This window comes from Macrobrachium nipponense, chromosome 8 (genome assembly GCF_015104395.2).
Source record: "Macrobrachium nipponense isolate FS-2020 chromosome 8, ASM1510439v2, whole genome shotgun sequence".
Taxonomy (NCBI): domain Eukaryota; kingdom Metazoa; phylum Arthropoda; class Malacostraca; order Decapoda; family Palaemonidae; genus Macrobrachium; species Macrobrachium nipponense.
This window is the reverse complement of record NC_087203.1, coordinates 54,947,172-54,973,111: the sequence shown is the minus strand read 5'-3', so window position 1 is coordinate 54,973,111 and position 25,940 is coordinate 54,947,172. Positions and strand designations below refer to the sequence as shown.

Sequence of the window (25,940 nt, the reverse complement as noted above, 5' to 3'; positions counted from 1 at the left end):
CATGATCTTCCTGTTTGAATTGTTCAATGGGGGTGAAGAGTCATTAATTGAGACAGGTACTTCATATAATGGGCAAGTGTGGGTGCCTAACGGGAATTTAGAATGGAGATTGGAGGCCTTACAGAGTATGAAGGAAGTCCTTCACAATGAGTGACATTGCCTTCAAGGTACTATTGAAGATTCCCTTCAGGAATTCAGGGCACGGTTAGGTAATGAACTGGACGACATTGCTGATAAGACATTTTAGCTCTCAACAGAGACTAACAATCCTTGGAGGCCACCCTCTTGGAGATGGGTACTCTTCCTAGGTCCATGGAGCATGCTAAAAAAATTGATAGCCAATAATTTGAATTGTCTCTCAGATCCTTATTAGAATCATACCTTGACTCCTAGGAAGACATTTCTCCTGCTCCTGTAGTACCAAGTGGTCATAACACTTCAGCCAGCTTATTCTCTACCTCCAAAATAGGGAGGATCACTGTCAATCCATGATGTGCTGCTTCATTATGTCTCTTTTTACCAAATTGTGAATACCTTACTAATGGATGAAAGAATGATTGAAGTGGAAATTGGGGGTAAACGTACCTTCCCCAAAATGGAGTGGTGCTGCTATCAGTAGGAATAAAGAAACTGCCTGAGCAGACAGTCATCATCCCAGTTGGCAAGGCAACCAACCCATTTTTCCATTTGAACTGAAATTATTGGACTTCAGCCATCCTGCAAAATCCAACACTCCTTCCAGGTGGCCCCAGCCTTTTCCCATTCACATTTTAAATGATGAATGTAGAATTTCCATTTTACAGCTACTGGGAAGTGTGTCAGTAGCCTTTCATTTCAAACATCCCTGTGACAACTTTACAGAGAAATGGACAGCACTTGTCTTTTCATTTTAAAAGGGAACAGCTCCCACTAAGCAATGCTACCCAGCAGTTTGATGGCCTCATGGGTAGAATCTCAGGTGAGACGGCCATATCTGGTTTTCTTGTGAGGCTCCACTTCCTCTCTATTCTGTCCTTTGTTGCTAAGATGCTTATGTATTTCTTATGGAGAGCACTTATGATTGAATGAAATGATGGCTTAATATCTGAAGAGAAGCAAAGATGGGTTCAGACATGTTGCTCCCCATTGTCTCCTTGCTGTTACATTCCTTCCACCCCTCCCATGATCTCCTTTAGGAGTTTAAAGACACAACCTATTAGCAAACCCATCAGCAGAACTGTATTTTACCTGCCCATCTAGATAAATTGGAACAAAACTGAGAAAGAATGTCCTTGAAGTTCCAGCCTCCCATTGGAATTTCAAGAAGACCAAGTTCATCCCAGTCACACAACCTCTAATTGCTCCTTAGAGGGCCTTACTAGTAACAGACGAGGGTTAACATCAGGTCCAACAGCAGCAGTATCATCTCTCTTGTGGTAGACAGAAGTGCTCCAATTAAAGGAAGTAAAAGGCAGCCCCTGGATTGCCAATCAAAGGCATTGGTAAGAATTGGAGCCCAATAGGATTTTGCAGATTGTGGATTATCGCTCACAGCACAATTTGCATTGAAAGTCTTCCCTTTGGGGCACACACAGAACCCGTTTGAAATTATGATTGAAACCTCTACATTTTCTTTATTCACCTGTTTCAGGACATGGGTGTTGCCACTACCACAGTTAGGACGTACAAGGCTGTACTGTCAGAGCCCTTGTTGAATGGGTTTGCCATGGACTTCGATGCTAGTCTTGAGCTCCACTCTCTGTCCTTTACAGTTTGAAGACCTGTTCCTATTTCAAGTATTCTTATTTCCTTGTCCTTGACTAAGTTCATCGACTCCTATGATCATCTCTTCACTTCAGTGGTCCCATTGTAACCACGACTCAAATGCTCCTCAAGGCAGTCTTCTTGATAGCCTTGGTGTCAGGAACCTGGATCAGGTAACTTAGCTGTTTTAGATGGGACAGTGCTTCATCACCCACACCACTAGCTGCACTTGCTGTTGTCCTCTTGCGCATCATCCCTGGCCAAGAATGAGTACATGCTGAAAAGAAAACCCTCTTTTTCTCAGCTTGAACTCAGCACTATATTGGAAAGATATTCTGCCCGGTTTACTCACTTGAGGTTTACTTCACAGCTATCTTCCCAGATGGTTCTCACTTTTTACACCCTGTCACTAAGAAGCTGTTCTTACTACTAAGGATGGCTGTTATTTTAGTGTCTTAATTAAAAAGGCTGATCCATATTCCCTTGCGAAGTTATATGACATCTGGAAGATGGGCACCCCATTATTTTTCTTCAAAAATGTTTCTTTCAACGATGTTCCCTAGATTATCTGGTGGTCATCAGAGATATGCAATTGAAGAGGTTTAGCTGAAATGTGTGTCAGTAGGAGGTAGGTTAAGTCCTGACTCTAGAGTATTCCTGGGGGAGCATGAAGGGCATCACCCTGATGCTTTTGTATTTGTGAAATATTTCCTGGATGGAACTATTGTCATGTATGTTAAATTGTCATGGTTAGTTAAGTCACTTTGTGGTTATATAGTTAACACAGACAGGTTCTTTAACCCTCCTTATGGAGTGTTAATTGCTCAAGGGAATCCTGAGTAGAAAAGGAGCGGTGATCCATACTTGACTTTACCACATACCATTTATCATCTGGATAGCTGGGATTCCTTTTGCAAAAGCCAGGCCATTTCTTCACCTTTCGATTCCTTTTTTATGCTCCTTTGACCAAGTAGTGGTAGGGCCTTACCAAACTCTGCTACTGTTTTCACATGTATTAAAGAAAGGTAAATAAAAAATTACTTACAGGTAGTTGCTGTTGGCAGAATAAAGAACTTCCATGCCTTGAGTCCATCCATACTCCATCACTGTGAAAACAGTGGCACTATACTGACCTAGATCAACTATGAGGGTATTTTTGATATTAATCAGTATGTTTAATGGAGCCACAGGGGGACGATGATTATAACTACTTTGAGGATACGCAGTGGCTACTAGAGATAGATTTGATTTATAAAACCCGTTTTACAAAAGAAAAAGAAAGAAAAAAATTATGGGAATGAGAGTCATACAGAATGCAGGATTCTTTGCCTTGTACTCAGAGGCCATATACTCTGCTTCTATTCTATATCTCATTATTATTCCTGTGATGTAAAGCATACACACACAAATATATATAATATATATTATTATATATATATATATATCATATATATATAAATATTAGTATATATATATATATATATATATGCTTAATGAATAACTATACCAGTAAAATGAAGCTTCAGATGGCTCACTCTCAGTGATAGTAAAAAACCTTTAATTTAATTATGGAATATAGAGAAAATAAATGGGTGTAATAGATAACAATCGTAACTAAACCAGTGGAAGTTCTAATGCTAAGTAATACCTTGTATGGGTTATCATACGTTTTCTTTTACCAGTCGAATTTCTTTTTCCCTTTTGTAACTAATTTATTTTAGCTTAGGTTCTTCTCTATTAGTTCAATGTCTTTGCCATTTTATATTTTATTTTTTGGAGTTTAAGGCGTTATGTATTACAGGTATGAGAGAGTAACATAAGATTGGAGCTTTTATATTTTCTCAACCTGAACATGTTTTAGAATTGCAAATGTACATATAGAATTCTTATTGATTCCAATGAATATTGTAAATGTAGCATTGCAGCGACTCTAAAATGAAAACACCCTGATACTGTTTATACAAACGTAGACTGAAAGGTAAGGAAGGGCCTTGTGGACGATGTAGTATCATCTGTCGTTTAGCCTCACTAACACAACACGACAGGTTTTTCTCTGTAAAATATGAAAAGTGTTTAGAAAATTGTTAGTATTACCAGTGCTTATAACTTTAGTTTACTTTGTCTCGTTAACACTGCGTTTAATTAATCTAGTGTTTCTTTGGCATTTCTTTCATACACTATTTATTTCAAATACACAAAAAACACAGTGACATACTGCTAATTCGTATTTGCGCACAGTTACTAACAATCCTGTTTTGTCCTTCACTATCATTGCATATACAAATAACTGGAAAATTTTCTGTTCCCGTTAGGCCTATTCTTTAGAACAGGTAAAAACTTTGAAACGATTCCCCTCTTAAATAGGAATATAATAGAGCTGTTTTGTGTGTTCTATGTGTATTCTGCTTTTTATTGTTCCTCATGAGCAGTATATCTGTCATGTTTATGGTAAATCTCTTCTCCTCTCTCTCTCTCTATCTCTCCTTACTACATATATATACATATATATATATATACATTATATTATAATATATATATATATATATATATATATAATATATAATATTATATATAGATACATATATTATTATTATATATACATATATATATTATTAATTTATATATTAAATACATAGATATAATATATATATATCAATATCTATATATATATATATATATATATATATATACATAATATATATAAATATACTATAGAATTTATATATATATATATATACTATATATATATATATATATATATATATATATATATTATATATATATATATATATATATTTGTGTGTATATATATTATTATTGAAGTCAGTGACACTTTTACCAGATACTATCCTCTTATGAAGACTTAGAATCAGCCTATACTTCCTTTTCTTTGCAGGCAATTTCTCAAGAGTAAAAAAATGTACTCATTCTAGTCGATGGACCGTTTCCTCGCTCATCTGGAACGTGTTCAGGGCTAAATAACAAATTAACGTACAAGGTTTTTATTGCTACATGCTGGCTTTCCATCTACGCCTAAATTTTAATATGACATCATTAGGGTACTGAATTTCTGTAGGTCGGCAAGTCTCATTTGCCTCGTTGGTGATCTGTGTGGCAGCCAGGGCATTCCTAGTGCTCCGTAGGATGTGCTCTATGCCGCAGCATGCAGCAAAGGGCATGGACAAGGATATGATTCATCTTTGGCTGATGTTCTTAATTTGCTTTGTGGTTGGTAGTGGTTTCAGGGGTGTTCTGTAGCTCGTGTCTCCCTGAACAACCTGAACACGACTACCGACCATGAAGCAAATCGAGAGAGTATTGGCCAGAGACGGGAATCTCCGTGCCCCTTTCCCTCGCCCTTTGCTTGCAAGCCGCGGAATAGGTCACGTCCTACGTAGCACCGAGAATGCTCTCACTGCCACACAGATCACCAACGAGATAATGAGACCCGCCAACCATTTGAAATTCAGCCGCCCAGTGATGTCATGTTTAAAGTTTTAGGCGTCGCTGCAAAGTCCACATATATGATAAAAACCTTGTATATTAATTTGCAATATAGTCCTGAAACCGTCGCAGATGAGCGAGAAAATGGTCCGTCGACTAGAATAAGAAAATGGAAAGAAACGTTAATACTTTTTATTATTCCTGAGAAACTTGCCTGGAGAGAAAAAGAAGTATAGACTGATTCAAAGTTATGAGAAGATGATAATATCTGCGAACAATGCCATTTACGTCAACAGGAATTATATAAAAGAGAAAATATACCTATATCATATTATATATATATATATATATATATATAGTATATATATATATATATATATATATATATACAACTATACATGTATATTTTGTATATATATATATATATATATATATATATATATATATATATATATATATATATATATATATATATAGCATCAGTTCTTGAATAACTACTCCTCTTTTTCCACTATTTTTCAATTACAGTTAAATGGTTGGGTATTATATATGATGGGATTCGTTTTCATTTTCATGACAATAAACATTTCTTGTAATACAGGTAGATGTTTATGATTTTACTGTACTTTGATTTTCTAAGAGGATGTATGAGGTTATAGTAATCAGTGTGGAGATAGGCAAATGATTTTGAAGAAAGAAATCTTTGATGAAGCAAACTTTATGTTGTAGGAAGAATAAACAAATTAAATGACCTCTTCCCTTGAATAAACCATCGTAGATAAAGCATGTTTCTTCATGTGCAGTAAATTGTGATAGAAGGAATGAATGAAGAAGATAGGTTGTTTTGAATAGCATGTTTCGTTTGTCAAGATCTCTGATGACAGTGTGCATGGTGAAGTTAAATCAACGTGTGCTTGATAAAGAAAACCATCATTTTTAGATGGCTAGGATCTGCATGTATCTCACACTGAGTTATAGCTAGAAAGAAAGCTGTCTTTATAGTGACACACTCATAGCTAAACTGATTTCAGTTCTCTTGGAGTCATGAACCTAGTCATTAGTTGCTTGGTTCTGAAACATATTTCATATTCTCTTTTATAAATTCAGTCCATGATACTTTATATCCATTCATATATGTCAATTTTCTTGTATATGCATACTTCAGTAAAACCTCAGAAATTGACAACAGTCGTTTTTTCCTGAGTTCAAGTCATTCAGCTCATTTGTGCCTCTGAGCGGCATCCAGTTTCGTGGGGTCAGAATCGGATTATCCTGAAAATTAGATTTTACGGAAAGATGCTCACCACTGAATCGCAATCGTTAGGTTTTCCGTAGACATTTTAATATGGAACGTTTATTGTAGTTTTAATGCCATCTTAAAGCAAATTTCATAATGATAAACATGTTCAAACTTATAAGAATGGCTTAGTCCTTTCTTTCTTTCCTTTGTGTCTTTCATCTTAGTGTCCTTTGTTTGAACCTTTATTGTGTCTGCTAAAGCTTGCAAATATGTAAAGATCTGTTACATTCAATAGAATTTTTGAATTAATGGTTCCTCTCTCTTTCGAATGATATACTTCTCATGAGAACCGTGAATACATTAATGTTAACACGCATGTCTTTGAAGTTCCACAGTTAAAATATAAAAAAAAGAGTAGAAAAATAACGATTCGGCATAATTTTCAGGATACGAAGAATGGTTGAGGTTTTGCTGTTTACTTTTTAATGATAGCTCTACATTTAACTTTCCCTTTACCTACTTTCAGTAGTTTTCATTTTTTATGGACTTACATTTTCAAGGTTATGCTGAATATATTGATGTGTACTTTTTTAATATTTTTAATGTTGTCTCACTTGTTTCTTCATAAAACAGTACACCCAATTTGTGATGATATTTTATATGGTAACATTCACACATTGTATTTTCTGGATTATTTATAGTAAAATAATCTTTCAGTGAAAACTCTTCTATGTACAGTAACACAAAATCAACATGGTTAGATTTCATTGTTGATGAATTCATAAATAGAAAAAATGAGATAAATTGATGTTTATTCAATATAATATTGACATACAATATGCATTTGACATCTGTTTATACTTTAAAAAATATGCTATTTTAAAGTCATGAATACTAATATTACCTTAGATCATATTTCTCCTTCCTAAAAAGAATTGGGTATTACAGCTGATGGAGGCATGCGTTGTGGTGGCGATGACGGTTCAATGGTGCATCAGTTGCAAAAGGCAATGGACCTCGAAGAAACAGATAAGGACACTCTTCATCTTCTGGTGTTCTTATTTATGCAGTTCCTTTCACAACCTTTACATGTGAGTAATCCACACAGGCTGATCATTGTGAATCTCCCATTCTGGATCATTACTTCCGATAATTAACTGACATTTTCATTGAGGATAAATCTCTTTGGTAAAATAAAAGAGCATGACGTGGTTTTAAAGAAATGAGTTCATAAATATATGATTTAGTTGAAGTGTTGAAGCCAGAGTTTTTCTGTCTGTTTTAGGAACGAGTAAGAAAAAGATTGCATTACTGTGATAAGTCAAAGTGAAGTATGAGCTATTTAGACCTTGGCCTTGACAATCAAGTGTCTTGTATCTGAAATTAATGGGTAAACTTAGTATACGGTACTGTACTATGCGTACATACATGCATTCAATGAAAACACCTCCCGGCAGGTCAGTCAGCCTTTTCGAGTTAGATTTGGAACTTTGGTTCTATAGCAAATTCATTCCAACAAGGTTACTGGGAAACAGATGCTGTATGACATTTATTGGAAGAAGAATATTAATTTCCTTCTCATACAGACTTGTGATTCTTTTTATGAATAGTTTGTAACCGACAAAGCATAAAGCTTTTGGAACAATATGACATGAAATGAGATAATGGTTGAGATCACACGAAAGACAATAAATAGACTTACATGGTGTCATAATCATCAAAGTCAACTGATATAAACTTCAATTTAATTGTATTTTGGACGCTTCCCAATTGGCCTATCGACGAAGTTTTAAGAAACACGAATATCAACATTGGGTAAATTAAAAACATTGTGAGATGAACTGAGATGAAAAATCAAGTGATACAGTATTATCTTGTGTACTGCTATGATATACTAAGTGATAATAATCATTAGAGTTGACTAAAGCCGAAGCTCAATGGTGACCTCATCATGAATGAAGTGCGACATGCACAGACGCTCACAAGTAGTAGCTTCCGTGACGTTAAGACTTGAAGTGACAAATCATTAATTACAATAAAACAGAAGATGATTAATTTATTATTTTTTAGCTGTGTTCTTAAAATGAATTTGCTTTGGATAGTCATCGGTGAGAAACTCCGTACGTAGTAAAGAAGGAAACACATGGCAAGTTTTACAAAACACACAAAAGCACACAAACACTCGCACGGGTTCCGTGATAAGGCGATAATATTATGATAAATCAGTGATCATAATAAAACAGGAGATTAATGATAAGTTTAATTAATGTTCGTAAAGACAATATACTTAAGTAGTCCAGTCTACAGTGCAATATGAATGATGCAATAATTTGCGTAATTAAGGGCAAGGAAGCACAACAGTGAATATAAAAAAAGAAAATTTATCAAATCATAGGTAAAATAAATGAAATATACGGTAACAGTTGTTAAGAAAGTTGATGTATAAAAAGATTCTAGCGATAAAACCATGGTAGGCTGTGGGTAAATATCTGCAGGTAAACTCCTGTATTGTGTGTTACTTGCGAGAGATGAAAAAGGTTTGTTTTTTATGTAAATGTTTTTAAAGTTTATACAGTATTTTTTTCATGTGTGGTTAGGGAAAATGGTTGAAACAATGTACTGTACATACAGTAGACCTATCATAATGTATGTTGTTTGTGCAGAGAGAAGAAGAGGTTGGCTTATTTTGCAAAGCGCATTCATACTGTATCTTTTGTTACAAATATGGTACAAAAGAGCTAGCTTATTGACTTTTGCATCACGTTTTCAGTTTAAAGCGTGATAATTGTTGGTTATTAGCATATGTAGTTTGTGGTTATGTGGTATTGCAAAGTTAGGGGGAGTAAGGGTTGCTATTTTATAACCGTAGATTTTTATTTGACCTTATCTGAATTTTGACCTCATTCTGCAGGGCCTTGGCTCTATTATTGGTGATTATCGAAGGATTACTATGTACGAGTTCTTGGGTTTGCAGAGTCTATTCAGCTGGAATTTGGTTCATCAATGTATTGACTAACTGCAATCTACCCCTCAAGAGACTTAGTCAGGAAGTGCTTTGAACTGGTGAACTGTCCCTCCACTATCGAAGTGCAGAAATTCTTAATTAGAACTTTAATGAACAGGCATCTGAAAGTACACATTCTGAAGATCTACTTAAAGCATGAAGTCTCCCTCTCGAAGCACATGTCAGTCTACTATCTGTGCATGATTTTTTTCCCAACATTGCCCTTACCTGATCTGTGAAGGCAAGGCCATTTCTGGGAATGAGGATGGTAAGAAGGAAATGGAATAGGAATTTGAGGGAAGAGGACAGCAGCCCTTGAAAGGTATCCTGTAACTGGCCAGTAGCACAGTCACTACCCACGGCTTTAACTCCAAGTAATGCCACCTGGCCCAAGCACGAGAAAGGTAGCCCTCTATTCTTGGCAGCAGAGAAGGGTGATTGCCAATATCAGCAGGAGTTGCATCTCAGCTTGATTTTCTCTCCTCTTCTAGGTGGGGCTGATGTGGGAAGCCACTGGGGGTAGGAAGTAGAAGGTTGCATACATTTTTTGGTTTTGGTAGACAGGTTTTCTTCCTGTAGCCTACTGGAGAAGGAGGATCTCAAAGGAACTAATAATGCAGGACCCGAACACTTGTCCAAAGGTCCAAAAGACAGCTCAGTCACCATAATCCCCTAATAGCTGTGTTGATACACTTCTTAGGAAGCAGGAGAGACGAAATGGCTATGAATTATTGGGCTGGCTGGGGTATTCATGCTCAGGTTTATCTGTCAGTCCACCCACGACTGTTTGACAGATGGGCATCCACATGTAAAGAGTAGAGCTGTCAGTCGGACCATCAACTCGAGGCCATCACCCTCAGTGCTCGCCAAGCCTTTGTCGAGGCAACACTATATGGCAGCGATGGAAACTCCTCTTACTGATAAGGAGGTGCAGCTACATAAACGAGCCACTGCGGCAATTCACTTAAAAATAAGAAAGAGGTCTAAATATTGCCTGTTAAAGAGAGATGTCTAGTCTCATATAATATTAATGAATAAGGTTAGATTAGAACTGGGGATTGGTTCAGTTATTTATGAATATGAATTGGACTGTGAAGCCTACTTTCACTAGTAACACCTTTCATAAAAGGGGAGGACACTGGCCTGGGCAGTTACCATATTGTCTATAGCATGGGAATATTTATTTTTGTTTTTTATCACAAGATTTGCACTCGCAACAGTCTACAAATAGTGGCGCAGGGACTTATCGTTTATCCCAGGCGAAATCCAGCAGCAACCTGTCATAAAATTGTTAGTTACCCATCCACACGTGAGATTAGCTGTCAGTCGGTCGATAGCACTTTAGTTAATTCCTTCAGTTTATCCGTTCTGCTGAGTGGAGTGACTCCACCCACAAACAAGTAGACTGCAGGTAAACCTGAGCGTGAATACCCGGTCTTATGAAAAGCAAGTGAGAGACTGTTCTGGAAAAAAGAAAGTGAAAGAACCTTGACTCTCTTGTAATGAACAATGTTGATCCAAGAAAAACTAATAGCCCTACCTAAACATAGCCTTTTCTTCTGAAATTGCCAGCTCTGTCACTGAGAAGTCTGTCAGTGTGTTAAGCAAGAAATTGTCTGAAGGGCAGACAGCCACACACTAAGCTTAACGTTTGTTTCTGAGGAACTGAAAGCATTGCTTAACGCTTGTTTCTGAGGAAATGGAAGCAAATGCTTTTGCTTTCATTTTGAAGCAATTGCTTCAGTTCCAATGAATAAGATAGCAATTGCTTTTGCTGATAGGAAATGCTTAGAGCAGATATTAAAGTTCAAGCAAATGCTTAGAAATTAACAGCAATTGCTTCATGTCTTCGTGGCAATCAAGTTTTCTGTGCATCATTTAATCAAGGCCACCGAAAATAGATCTATCTTTCGATGGTCTCAGTGTAATGCTTTATGAGCCGCGAGCCATGAAACTTTAACCATGGCCCGGTGGTGGCCTGGCCTGTATCAGTGCTAGATGCACGATTATGGCTAACTTTAACCTCAAGTAGAGTGAAAGCTACTGCTGGAGGGCTGTAATTTGGTATTGATGATTGGAAAGCGTATGATCAAGATTCCAATTTTGCAGCCCTCTAGTGTTAGTAGTTTTTAGTAGATGAAGGTGGACAGAAAAAGTGTGGACGGACAGACAAAGCCGCCACAATTTGGGCCTGATGAGTAAAAGATTAAGCAAATGCTTTTGCTTGGATTTTACAGTATTTGCTTCACTTCCAATGAATAAAATAAAACAAATGCTTTTGCTAGTGGCAAATGCTTACAGTTGATACTTAAGTTTAAGCAGATGCTTAGAAATGATCAGCAATTGCTTCATTTCCAATGAATAAAACCTAGCAATTGCTTACGCATCGAAGCAATAGCTTACAAAAGTTTAAGGCAGTTCATGAGGTGAACTGCACGTGATGGTAGTTTCTTTAAATTTGTGAAAGGAAATTCATCAAAATTGCTGTATGTATATATATATATATATATATATATATATATATATATATATATATATATATATATATATATTGCATATGAGAATTACCCAGTAAGTTAGTGTCCAACGTTCGGCAGCCTAATTCAAATTTCGCGGGTAGCGCTTCGATTGTTCAGTGTAGACATACAGTGCCGTCCCACTACAGCAATATTATTATAATACACTCACTTCACGCGCGCATTTCATCCCCAGCGCCGTTCCTTACGATGCTCCTGACTGGCTGTTGATAAGCCAGTCACAGCCGGGCTGGAAACTCTGTCTCTCGAGAGAGTTCATATAGGTAACATTTATGCGTCCCGACCTCTTTCTAAAATTAAACCTTTCATTACACCTCAGTTTTACCTGCAGAAAAGGTGTGTTTCCCAATTGTATAACTAAACATTGACAAGCCAATGATTTAAGAATTATGAAGAAGGTCGTAGTATATATAATAAAAAAGAATAATGAGAGGGATATAGGAGGACTGATTTGTAGCAAAGAAAAATCAATGGGATAAATAAATTTCCTCCATAAGGTATCAATATCCAAGTAATGATTTTTTTTTTCATGTAGAGATTTCCAATATAGGATATGAAAGGCTGATGGTGATAATGATTGTGACGATAATGAAGTTTTAATATTTAATATTTAATTTTATGTTTACTGAAGTACATAATTCTTATATCATTATAATCTTTAAATCATTTACTTAAAGGTGTTTAGTGATGGAATTAGGAAGCATTCCTTTTCTGCAGGTGTAATGAAAGTTATACTTTTTGAAAGGGGTCGGAACATATAGATGTTGCCAATGTGAACTCTCTCGAGAGAAGAGTTAGTTTCCAGCCCTGTGATCGGCATATCAACAGCCAATCAGGAGCGTAGTAAGGAACGGGGGTGAGCATGGGATACACGATTGATGTGAATCTGTTATAGGAACAACTTACCAAAAACTTCTTTCTGTTTCCTGCCTCGCTTCACTAAACATCGAGCGCTTGCAGCAGCTTGTTCTCATATTCCGGTTATATCACCAGATTTCGGTAGTGTTATGCACAACCACCGGAACGCATTCGTAGCCTTCGAACAGGGTGAGTCTTGTTCTTTCTTTGTTTAGTTCAGATTATCATCAAGTCGGATATTGTATTCTCCGGGAATAGTCCTTGAATGTAACTCCATTCAATTAGGCCTAATACTTTTGCATATATGTATTTACCGGGCTTATGCAATGCGCTAGTCGACGGTTGATAATTGCTTTAACAAGTAATCATGATTTTACATTATTCCTTTAGGCCAAACTCTTGTGTTTTGTTTACCGGCCATTTGGTCATTAGCCTGACACTGGTAAATAGTTATCTTAAAATAATTCACGAATGTTATTCCATTCTTGTATCTTAGAACCTTTGCATTTATTAATTACATACCAGGATTAGGGTACGTGCAAGTTGCTGGTTAATAATTACCTTTAAAAGTAATTCGTGAAGGTTGCATAATTCCCTTACGTTATACTTGGCTTTTGGGATTTTGTTTACCAGTCATAGGCTATTAGTCACAAGCCATTGGTAAATATAGTTACCTTAAAGTAATTTGTGAATGTTAAGACATTCTTTTAGGGCAAACGTTTGCATTAGGCCAATACATTTTGTTTTATTTACCGTGCTTGCGACACTCATCACTTTCCTTTGCAGAGACTGAAAGTGTAAAGGTTGAAAGTATTAAGGAGAGAATGATATTAATGTTTGACTACGGGGGATTTGCGTACGGAGGTAGTTCCTGAAGTCACGCATTTGTGAACTTGTGACCTCCTACCCAATAGCCTCGATCTCGCTTGACGCACTGGGACGAGCATAGGCGGCCACTCCAGTCATTTAGACTGGAGCACAGGCCACTTTAGTTAATTTGCGAGGCACGTAATCGGTTACTAATTGCGATTACTATCATTGCTGATCATTTTTATAATGATTTCTTTTCGAGTAATCGGTTATTTGTAAATTTTCTTGTATACTAGAGTCGAATTTGCTTGGAGACTTTAATATCAAAATATTTGGTGATATAATATATATATATATATATATATATATAGATATATATATATATATTATATATGATATATATATATATATATATATATTATATATATATATATATATATATATATGAGAAGGTTATGTTGTTTTAAAATACATACATCTGAATACATGAATGCTAGGAGAGGACATATTGGTAGTCGAAAGGAGTCTGAGGGGGTTGCCCCCGGTAGTTGCCCTCTGTCAAATCTGTAGCTTTTCCCAGGTATCGGCAGACAGCCATTGAGAGGGTATCTTGTTGGATGTTCAGTGAGGAGGGTCTTTTTCCCCCCTCGGTTGAAGCTGTTGTGAGTTTGTAGGTTTCGACTGAACGCTGCTGGAAAGGTGTACCTCAGTGTACAGTTGTCATCTTATTCTAATGGTTCGTCACCTAACAGATCGCGTTGTTGGCGTGATTCTTTGGTTTCTCGTCTTCTGAATAGGTATTATTCAGTTGATGAAGCCTCGTACCTTGCAGTCATGTTTGTCCGCTCCTCACAGTCGATGTTCGACTCATGATTCGGCTGATTTGACTCACAATTGATGTTCAACTTGCAACTTGGCTGTTCTGACTCTCAATCGATTTTCGACTCACAACTTGGCTGATTCGACTCACAATCGATGTGTGACTCACAGCTCAGCTGATTCAACTCTCAGTCGATTTTCGATTCGTGACTCGGCTGATTCAAGCGAAGGGAGTCTGGTGGGTTTTTATCCCCTTGGTTGAACTTGTCATACTTTATTAGGTTTTGACTGAATGCTGCCAGAAAGGCGTTTAGTGAGTGGTGTTCAGTAAGCATCAGATTAAATGACAGTTACTTATTTTACCTAATTAGTATATTGAATGCCCTGTGCTAGTGCCTAAATGTTGGAAGCATCCTAAGCGTCCTTTTCCTTCTGATAGCCATTCCTCTCCCAGGCGTTCGCAGCTAGGTGTGTCAGCACACTCGCCTTCACAATGCTTAAGGTGGAGATACAGAGTTGTCCGCTGAAGAGGAAGTGAATTAGAACTCTGCTCCTGCGTTTGTATATTTGAGCCTTCTCAAATACTTTTGTCCTAGACGCTCATCAGTATAGTACCGATTCTCATGATGAGCACCACGTATTATTGCCTAGCTGCTCGAATCTCTCTCGTATCGGGTGTTTTGTGTCTAGTGTCAATCCCTGTACAGGCACTCTGTGCCATCTGAGGCGTCCACTCCCTTACTTCAGCTCGCTCAACGTTTTCCATGCCTCACCTGACACCAGCTGTTTGAAGTCTGGTGCTGCCTGTTGGACGTTGGACACCCGACGACACAGTCTCCTTGTTCATCTTCTTTGACACTAGGGGATCTTTTGTTATCCACCATTCAAAGAGGAAGTTTCGATCACTAAGACAGACGCGTGGCGAGAAATGGCAAGTTCTCACTAAGTTTTGGCGCAGTCAACTCTACTTGACTCTTTCACATTCCCACAATTGAACCAGTTGTAGATAGAGAATGCTTCGTTTTGTAGGTGAAAACCTCTGCTCTCCCTTCAGGAAGCGTCTTTTTCGCTTAGGCGAATACGTTTTCCTAAGTTTTTGGTTTGCTATCATCACCGCAAGTTGATGATGGCATGCGTAATTGCCCACTCCTGCTAACTCCAAGGAGGGAGACCAAGAACAGTCATCCTCTCTTTTTCCTCTACTTCCTGGGTTACGGAACTCTACGGATTACACTCCCCAGAGTTCAGATGCGAGAGACTGTGCTCCTGGTTTGATCTTTGGATCTTTCCAGTGTTCCTGTTTTGGGGAACAACCAGTTCGGCATGAACCAGTCATCATCGGTGTTCTGTTTTTGCTGTAGAAGCTTCCCTTCTGGATAGCTTCACCTTCAGTCTTTTCATTAGATAATGAAGAAGGTCTGCTTCCAGTCTTTATTCTTTTTCTCTTCGAAGTGAAGAAGAATTAGGCTGACGCTCAGTCCACAGAAGCCTACGAATATACGTACGTACTTGTATATTTTCCTTGTGACAGACATCTGTTATCAGTTGTACTGTTTGAATACAGGCATTTTCACCAAACAAGGGGGTTTTTCTTTCCCTCTTGTTTAGGTTTACATATAGGTGATTGAGGGTATCTGTCGTACACTTGATAGTTCTATAAGATGAATGCATTCCAAGGCGGAATGTGCTACCAGACAACTCAGCCTCAGAGACGAGTGAGGAGCAGAGTACTGCCTTCTCACTGTGTTTTTGTTCGTCTTAGTATTGTTTCTCCTCTGTCAAGTGCTAACTTCTAATTTGGATCTCTACCCAGCCATCACAGACTTAAGTCTCTGGTTGGCTCTGGATTCTTGCTTATGGTTGATATTTTGTGCTCCACAGTTGCCATTGCGAGAATCTTGGTCAGAGATGTCTTATTAGACTCATTATTTCTTTCTGTTTATCCACAATACAACAGAAATCTATAAGTCTTCTGCTATATTGCAATTGATCCATAGGGCACTGCAATGATTTAGAATGATTTTTTGGACAAACACTGCGGTTTTACGTTTTCCGTATTCTTTTTTCTAATTTGTAAAGTGTTCAGTTACCTAGTTGTTCACCTCGAATTGGAGTGAGGTTGAAAGACTTCGCCTGATAAATCAGCTGCCAGTGTGAAGAGAAGAGTCCCTCCCAGAACCTGTTTAAGACACTCAGTGTTGTCAAGTGTTTTTTGGCCTACTTTGAAGCAAAGCTAAGGATGTAAGAACAGCCTTTACTTCCTTAGTTTTCAGGCCGAAGGCATAAGCGATCTGTGATTATTATGTTATTTTATGTAATTTTAAAATAGTGTCGAAAATTTCAGTACCTCGAGACCATTTTTAATGACTGGCATGGCATCACGGAAGGAAGCACAGGATGTTCTATTATCTTCATCTTTTCAGTAAGGTGCTGAGTTTGGAGAATCAGGGAGTACTGTGTACCTGAAGTACCCACTACTGTCAGTGGATGGGTCTTGACTTTATTTCAGCGTAAGTGACACTGTTTTCTGGTTGTTTTATTTTGGTGCTACACCCAGGGTAAGGGCAGGCACCTATCATACTTTGCTAGCCCAAAGGAGCATTCCCCTCACTGTAAAGTTTCCCCCAAGTAGGAGGCGATCCTGGGCTCTACCACCACGCCACTACGAGTTAAGATGAGCGCCAACCAGAGACAGTGTTCATCTGCATAACTCTCTTAACTAATAGAAAAAACAAGCGTTGTTTTTTTCAATGCTAGCAACTTTTCTATTTTCAAATTCATTACATGATGTAATGCTTTGGATTAGTATATGTCCATGACCCCACCTCCTTTCAATGTGGAGTCAGCTATATAATTACTGGGTAAGTCTCATATGCAAAAATGATATTTTTATAATAAAATAAGCGATATGCACTGGGTCCTGGTTTCATTGTATAGGATATCAAATTCCACTCATCAGTGGGAATTGAATGAGTTGTATACCATCTTGTTCCACACCAAACTAACCAGTAGTGTAAGTGGAATAATAAAATGTGGGGAGGGGGGGAGGACTGGTTAAAATTTGACACTTTCAAAATATGTCTTGAAAAAGAAATACACAATTTGAGGGCTTTTTCACAGACTGAAACCCTAAAACTACGGTATCTACTTTCGCTGTAGAAAAAGGACAGTCTGTAAAACCAAAATATCCATCAATGAGGCCTAAAAATACAAACGAAATCAAGGTAAACCAGGTTTAAGGATGTGCACCTTGCAGAGGCAATCATATGTGTGCATTGTAACACTCTTGTAACTAGAGGAAGAAAGATAGAAAAGCTTAGAACTCTGGGCTTGTGCTTCGTATGTGAATTCAATAAACATTTCAGTTTCGACTGTGACAAGCAAAGCTGTAACAATGGTTGCACTGTTAGACATCATAAGGTTATATGCAATCAAAACCAACCAAAGACTGAGGAAGGTGGGACACAAGTTGGAATGCTCTCTCTGACAGGGAAATAAGAAGACTAAGCAGTAGATCTTACCTACACCCACAATAACCCTGAAGGGTAAAAGAGGTTGCATTGTGCGAAAGTAAGGGTTATTGTATACCTGTGCTAAGAGAACATTTATAGAGATTGGCTCTTGAAGGACTCCATTATAAGAGTAAGGGACTTGAGAACACAGCATTGAGAGGGTATTTGACTTCGAAACTGGTCAAAGAATATGAAATGGTAAACATTATTGTGCCTCACCGGGGTTGATTGATTCAAATGGATGTAAAGTGATGGATGAGCTACCCGAATATACAAAGAAATTCGACGTTAAGAAGAATTTAAGGTCGTTGTGAAAAACGAAAATCAGCTTGGTTGATAAAGGTTTTAATCTACCCATAGAGAAACAATCGCCTAAAGAGTTGTTGATAGGGCTTGACAATGTGTACAACATACTATATCCAGGGTTTAGGAACTTTGAGAGTTTAGTATTGTTACCAACCATATTTGGTTATGTGGTAACTGGAACCTGCAGTTCTCCTCCCACCAAGGAGACTTATGTCTCTATTTTAAAGCTGGCGGTAGAGACAGATGATGATACTATGAATGAAGGGGCTACTGGCTTAAAGGAACCGAAGGAAGATCTTGACTGCAGTGAGATAACAGAACAGGAAAAGAAGGTACCAGAGAACTTTGAGAGCACTATAACCTATTCTGAAGTTGACAAACAGTATATTGTTGCATTGCCTTAGAAGGGCAATAGAAATAGATTAACCTCCAAGTTTGGGTTGGCTTTGAATAGACTGAAGCAACAGTTTGTCAAGTTTCGGAAGGACACACAGTATCTAGAACACTATCAGAAAATCCTGAAAGACCAGGAGGATAGAGGGTTCATAGAGAGGGTGGAATGTTTCAAAACTTATGAAGACTAATTTTTTGGGGATATAATAGTGATAAAAAAGACAGTGCAACAACCCCTATTATGATAGTATTTGACTGTTGAGTATGACAGGAGAAAAATGTGTTAAGCTTGAACGAATGTTTGTGGACACGACCACATATAACAGCTGACATTCTCAAAGTTCTACTGCAGTTGAGAACAAAATTATTTGCTTGCATTAGTGACATAGAGAAGACATTTTCAATGGTGCAACTAAGAAAAGAGGATAGAAACTATACAAGATTTTATGGTTGGAAGATCCGACAGATCCTAACAGTAGATTGTTAGTGTATAGATTTAGAGTCATTTTATTTGGAGCTACATGTTCTCCCTTTCTGTTGAATGCAACAATTAAGAAATAGGTGTCCATGGTGGAAGTTGATGTGGAAAGGATGTAGAGAGGACTATACGTAGATAACCTACAGTTCACCAGCAATGATGATGATGAACTGGTGAATTTTCTCTTTGGAACAAATAAAATATTTCCACAGGCACATTTGTACCTGAAGGAATGGACGAGTAATGACGACTCGTTGCAAATCATAGCCAACTCGTAAGGTCTTAATTCTAGATTGGGACAAGAAGAGAGATACCTTGACATTACCTTCTACGAAGATAAAAAAGTTCAGTCAAAGAGAAAAGTGTTAAGAATAGTTGCACAAATTTATGATACATTAGGAGTACTTCTACCTGTTACTATTAGGGCAAGTATATTCTTTCAGAATTTGTGGAAGCAACCTATGGATTGGGATGGTTAGTTCCCAGACCCATTACAGAAGCAATGGGTTGAATTATCCAAAGACTTGGAGAAATATCTTGAAATTTCTTTTCCTAGGAATACTAGCCTAGGAAAGGGGGACTTCTTACACATATTCTACGATGCCAGTGAAACAGCTTACGGTTGTGTAGCATATAGAGTTAAAAACAAAAACTCATTTATTTATGGCAAAGGCAAGAATGGCGCCCATTAAAGAATTCACTGTTCCAAAACTTGAAAGACATTGTTGCTAGCAGCAAGAATGGCCAAATTTATTAGAGAATCCTTTGAGAAGGATGAGTTTGTAGAACTGTTCATTTGGTCAAACAGTAAAGTTGCCCTAAGTTGGCTACTATCGAAAAATGTTCTACCTGTATTTGTGAGAAATAGAGTACAGGAAATAAACTATAATTCCAGACGCATTCTTGTTCTATGTGCTGACTGATGATAATCCCAGTGACTGGTTAACACATGGGAAAAGGACAGAAATAATCCTGGTCACGGCACCTTTTTATAACCAAAGGTAACTTGAAACATGAATAACTAAATCCTAGCCTAAGACCTACACCAAGATACTCATTTTAATTGACGTTTGAGATATGACATTGCATTGTGTATACCAATGAGTACATAAATGATATTAACTGAATTATATGAGACTTCCCACAACCTAACACTCTGGTTGATGTAGTGAGACTGTCTCTCGACCGTGCATGGTTGACCGACCACCAAACGCATTTGGGTAACTACCCAAACAATCAAACAACCAACGATCAGTAGCTAGAAGCTATTACACGTATACTTACAAACTAATACATTAACTAACTAAACACAACACTTTTCCTAACTAAATACAAATACAACAAAACATGAAAAATGGAATAAAAAATTTTGAAGAGAACAGAAAGCAGCATTTGGAGAATCATAGAGCTGCAAGATCTGGGGAATCGTAGAGCTGCAAGACAAGCTCGCCAGGTCCATCCACAGCCTTCACTCCCACCTAACAACACATGCCCCAATTGTGACAAAGTATGTGGCTTGAGAATTGGTCTCATTAGCCACATAAGAACCTATCAGTAACGACATCCCAGAGCATTCATACTCGAATCGAGTGATAGCCATGATGATGGATGTGTCTTTGCATACATAAATGAGGAAAATGTATGCAAAGACACATCCATCATCATGGCTATCACTCGATTCATTCGAGTATGAATGCTCTGGGATGTCGTTACTGATGGGCTCTTATGTGGCTAATGAGACCAATTCTCAAGCCAAATACTTTGTCACAATTGGGGCATGTGTTGTTAGGTGGGAGTGAAGGCTGTGGATGGACCTGGCGAGCTTGTCTTGCAGCTCTACGATTCTCCAGATCTTGCAGCTCTATGATTCTCCAAATGCTGCTTTCTGTTCTCTTCATAATTTTTTATTCCATTTTTCACTTTAACTCTCTAAGCAGATCGCTTCACTGCAACGGTCTCCCATGTTTTACAGTCAATGGAACATAGTTTTAAGTTGTCTTTGAATCTCTTCCTTGGTTTGCCAACATTTCGAGTCCTGTCACTTAGCTCTGAGTAAAAGAGCTGCTTAGGAAGGTAGATGTCTGCCTGTCTGACAACATGCCCTGCCCATCTCAACTGGCTTTTTATTATAATGGCCTCAATACTGAGGTAGTTGGCCTCTTCAAGAACACTTACATTAGTGCTGCAGTCTTCCCAAGTTATTCTGAAGATGTTCCACAAGGACCGCTGATGGAATTTCTCAAGGGCTTTAACATGGTGTCGATAAGTTGTCCAGGTTTCGGAACCATAAGGAAGGGTAGGTAGGACTATTGCCTGATATACCTTTATTTTGGTGTTAATATGCAAGTCATGATCATTGAAAATTTGCTTGCATAGTTTTCCAAAAGCTGAGTTAGCACATCTTAGGCGATATCTAACTTCATCATTGATATTGGCAATTGAAGATAGATGACTGCCCAGGTATGGAAAGCGGTCTATAGCTTCTAGAGCTTCTCCATTAATTTCTATAGTAGGTGCAACTCTTATGGCTTCAGTTGGGGGTGGTTGATATAATACTTGTGTTTTTCTAATGTTGATGGAAAGCCCAAGATGAGAGTAAGCATTTGCAAATGCATTCAATATAATTTGCAGATCATTTTCAGTTTGAGCACAGACAGCGTTGTCATCTGCATACTGAAGCTCAATAATAGCAGTAACATTTACTTTAGTTCTTGTCTTTAGCTGGTTGAGATTGAATATTCTTCTATCTGTTCTGTAATTGATGGAGATACCTGGAGGCAATTCGCCTTGAATGAGGTGCAAAACAACGGTTATAAATTGGGAAAGGTAGGAGCAGTGACACAACCCTGTTCTACACTTGACTTAACTTTGAAAGGTTCAGTAAAGCTACCATTAGCCTTTACAGTCACTGACATATTATCATGTAGTAGCCTCAGGATCTCTTTGAATTTTGGTGGGGATCATATCTAGATAGTATCTCCCTGAGCAGTTCACGCTTGACACTGTCAAAAGCTTTAGTCAGGTCAGTGAATCCCATGTAAAGGGGTTTTTGTTGTTCTTGCCATTTTTCTTGTAGCTGCTTCGCCGAGAAAACCATGTCAGTTGTACCACGAGCATGTCTGAAACCATACTGAGACTCAGGCAGGATCTTCACAGCTAGAGGTGTTAGTCTTGTTGTAAGAATTCTTACTACAACCTTCCCAGCTACTGACAGGAGGGTAATTCCTCTGTAATTTCCACAAACTGATCGGTCCTCTTTTTTCTTATACATTGTGTTGATAATTCCATCTATGAGGTCATTTGGAATTTATTCATGCATCCAGATTTTTTTAATTAGTTGCTGAAGTTGACGATGTAAGGTTGGTCCTCCATATTTATATAATTCAGCAGGAATGTAGTCGGGTCCCACAGCTTTGTTGTTCTTCATAGAGAAAATAGCCAACGCCGCTTCCTCAAGAGTTGGTACCACAGCAAGTGTCATATCCAATGGGAGACGAGGGAGTTGTTGTAGTACATCCTCATTTATCACAGGGTCTCTATTAAGTAGTTTTTTAAAATGTTCTTTCCAACGAGACAGGATTTCATTATTGTTTTTAAGGAGTTGAGTTCCGTCTTGACTACGTAAGGATGCTAGCCCTTGGGAACTTGGCCCAAATATAACTTTCAATCCACTGAAAAGACTTCTCATGTCATTTCTGTCAAAGAAGGATTGGAGCTCATTTGCTTTGTCTGTCAACCACTTGTTTTTCATTTCCCTTGTGGCATTTTGTATCTTAGCTTTTGCTGTGCAGTGTATTTTCTTCTTTGTTACAGACTTTGGGTCATTCAGATGCAAATAGATATTTTCTGGCCTCTTGAATAAGATGTTGGATAGCTGCATCATTCTGATCAAACCAATCTTGATGTTTGTATTTCTTCAGACCTACTGATTCTTTACATGCGCTGATTATGGAATCCTTAAATTTACTCCAGTGATCAACAATATTGGGTGGATATTCCTGTTCTAGTTTATTAGCGAGACACCACTGAAATTCAAGCTTATTTAAGTCGTTCCTAAGTGAATCATCGTTAAACTTCAGTAGTTTAGTGCATGCGCGTTTCTCTTTTTAGTCAAGATCTTCATCCTAATACAAGAGTAAACAAGACGGTGGTCAGTCCAGCAGTCTTTGGATCCTGTCACTGATCTTGTAAGTAATACATCCTAAGAGATGCAACTTTAGATCTTGGATGTTGCCAGGTGGTTTTAAGTTTATTTTTCTGCCTAAAAAGAGTATTAGTTATTACCAGATCATGTTCTACACACTTCGAGAGTAGGAGTGTTCCATTTGCATTCATTTTGCCAACACCCTCTTTTCCAATGGTACCTCTCCAGATGTCACTGTCTCATCCTACTCTGGCATTAAAGTAACCTTAAAGGATAACTTTGTTTTCATTTGGGATAGCCGTGAGAGCTGTGGCTAAAGCGTCATAAAATAATTCTTTTGTTTGATCCTCTGCAAGAAGGGTTGGAGTGTAAGCACTGATAACTATGGCATGTTTATTTCCCTCAAGATTAAGTCTGAGTGTCATTAGGCGTTCATTTATGCCACTTGGATACTCTGTTAAATTGAAAAGCATGCAATTTTTTTACAGCAAAACCCACACCATGCTGTCTTGGTGTTCCAGGTGCATGTCCCTTCCAGGAGAATGTGTAGCCATCACCATCTTCACACAGTTGTCCCTCAACGGCGATACAAGTCTCAGAAAGTGCCACTATATCTAAATTAAGTCTATGGAACCCCCTAGCAACAAAGGCAGTTCTGTGTTCGGGTCTGTTTTCATTTTCATCTAGTAGTGTTTGTATATTCCATGTTCCAAATTTAAGTTGTACAGTTGTTCGACCGCAAAGTGGTGTGGCCTCCTGGATGTGGTTTTCCAGGCAAGCAGGTTTGAAGCAGACTATGTTTAGGGCACCTTTTCTAGTCCCTTCCCCGTTCAGGGTGAGCAGAGTGGGTCCTAAAAAGGGCTGCTCAGACATGGATGCCACTGCTGAACAACTCTCCTGCTTCATCACAACTCTCCTGCTTCATCCAAAAGTTGAGCGACTGAACTAAGCATCCACTGCTGACATGCCTGTTGAGACTAAGAGCTTCCATATAACACAATCCTGACCCCATCATCTCCTCTGGTCGCAGGCAGACTTGAAATACCCCTCTAGTTGTACTTCCCAGGGGTGCCTGCGAGTGAGATTGTTTAATCTCTCTTGTCGAAGTTCCGACACCACCTAATACTAAGTCTCCACTACAAAGTACAAAATTTTTCAATTTTCCTTTGCATGTACAACAAACCAAAGCCTTATAATGTACATCCCACTTCTTCCATACCGCTTAGTCCTTCATGTGACAGTGAAAGCTCAAATGGGAGCTTACCTGTAGGGCCTATGCGTATAATGTATTCTCCACTTTAAAGGCTTTGGTTTGTATGGCTAGGAAGAATACAAATTATTTTGGAAAAATGTTATATTCCTCTGTATAGGTGCCAACAGGATTAATTTTTCATATTTTGAGTCATACTTACTATTGCATGTGCACTCAGTTTATTCTTGTGAGCATTAGCAAAAACAGAATAAAAGAAATCTGCAAAATACATTATGCAATGCAAAATACTGCAACCACTTTACGTCAAGCAGCTCAATGCTGAAAATTTAAACCCCAGGAAAGCAATACAGAAAACATGTAAGTGCAGCTGGATCATATTAAAGACTGACTTGACGTTGGAGGTATCTTGGTGGTGGGTTGGACATGCACTGAGGGTTCTTTTACTTTTGTGATCAAAACAGTCTGTTACAACTGGAGAGCTGCTGTACAGAGGTAAGACAATTGATGGGGTTTGTATGAAAACTGGTTATGTGATAAAAGTGACTTCACACACACATAAAAAAAGTAATTTTCCAGATCTCAATGTTGCCAAATTTTCGTCATTATAAATTGCAGGTCTCATTTATAGGAAATTACTAATCTTCGTGATATAACTGTCTTATATAATGTCATATCAATCCATTCGTTTACTATGCGTAACTCATATTTTGCATTTGTAAGTAACTCAGATCATGTTGGGACTCATCTTTTTCATAGGTGTAGGATTATTATTCTTACTATGACTAAGGTCTTGTGCTTCAACTGACCCATATGATAAGGTAAGAAATAGGGATTAAAGACATTTGCACTTATGCCTTCATGAAACAAGTAATACCGTACGAAGTATTTAGCACTTAAATTATGATGATTGCTAGTTTGAACAATAACACCTCTTAATCATGCTAAGGTGACCAAGACCTATATGTGCCACGGGCACTGACATACAATGGATACAGTATAGGCATGCATTTACATTTTATAGGTTTTAATTTTCAGCTTACCCTTTATTTATGATTTTTTTATTATATAATTATTTTAGGCTGAACGAAATGATTGCAGAATAAGGTGAAAGATGAAGAAGGGAACACACAAAAAAGATCATATTGTTGTATCAGTTTTATCATTCAGTAAATCAGACATGGTGTTCCAGTCATCATTTTGTATGCAGTACTTTAGAAGTTTCAAATGACTAGGTTTCATTTGTTTTGTTAGTATTTCTTCGAGGGATTCAGACAGAAAAATATGTGGATAAGTAAGTCGTGGATACGAAACACAGTATACCCTAACTCACATTCTGTCTCAAGCAATAATAGGTACCTATGGATGGGAAGTGCTGAAAGTGCTTTGTATGGGACATTTTGCATAGTGAAAGCTCTTTGCAGCAATAATTTGACATCAGC

The 25,940-nt window shown here is 37.9% G+C and overlaps 1 protein-coding gene across 9 annotated transcripts in view; it reads left to right on the top strand.

Moving 5' to 3' along the window:
- LOC135222787 (protein unc-79 homolog) overlaps nucleotides 1–25,940 on the top strand; it is an 841,880-nt gene that overhangs the window by 623,576 nt on the left and 192,364 nt on the right. For all 9 annotated transcript variants that reach the window (XR_010316338.1, XM_064261060.1, XM_064261059.1 and 6 more), the window contains one exon: nucleotides 7,376–7,518. Coding sequence is in view for 8 of the 9 variants with exons in the window: in XM_064261060.1 (XP_064117130.1) it covers nucleotides 7,376–7,518 (143 nt within the window). In the remaining variant the exon portion in view is untranslated. The remainder of the gene's footprint in view (nucleotides 1–7,375; nucleotides 7,519–25,940) is intronic.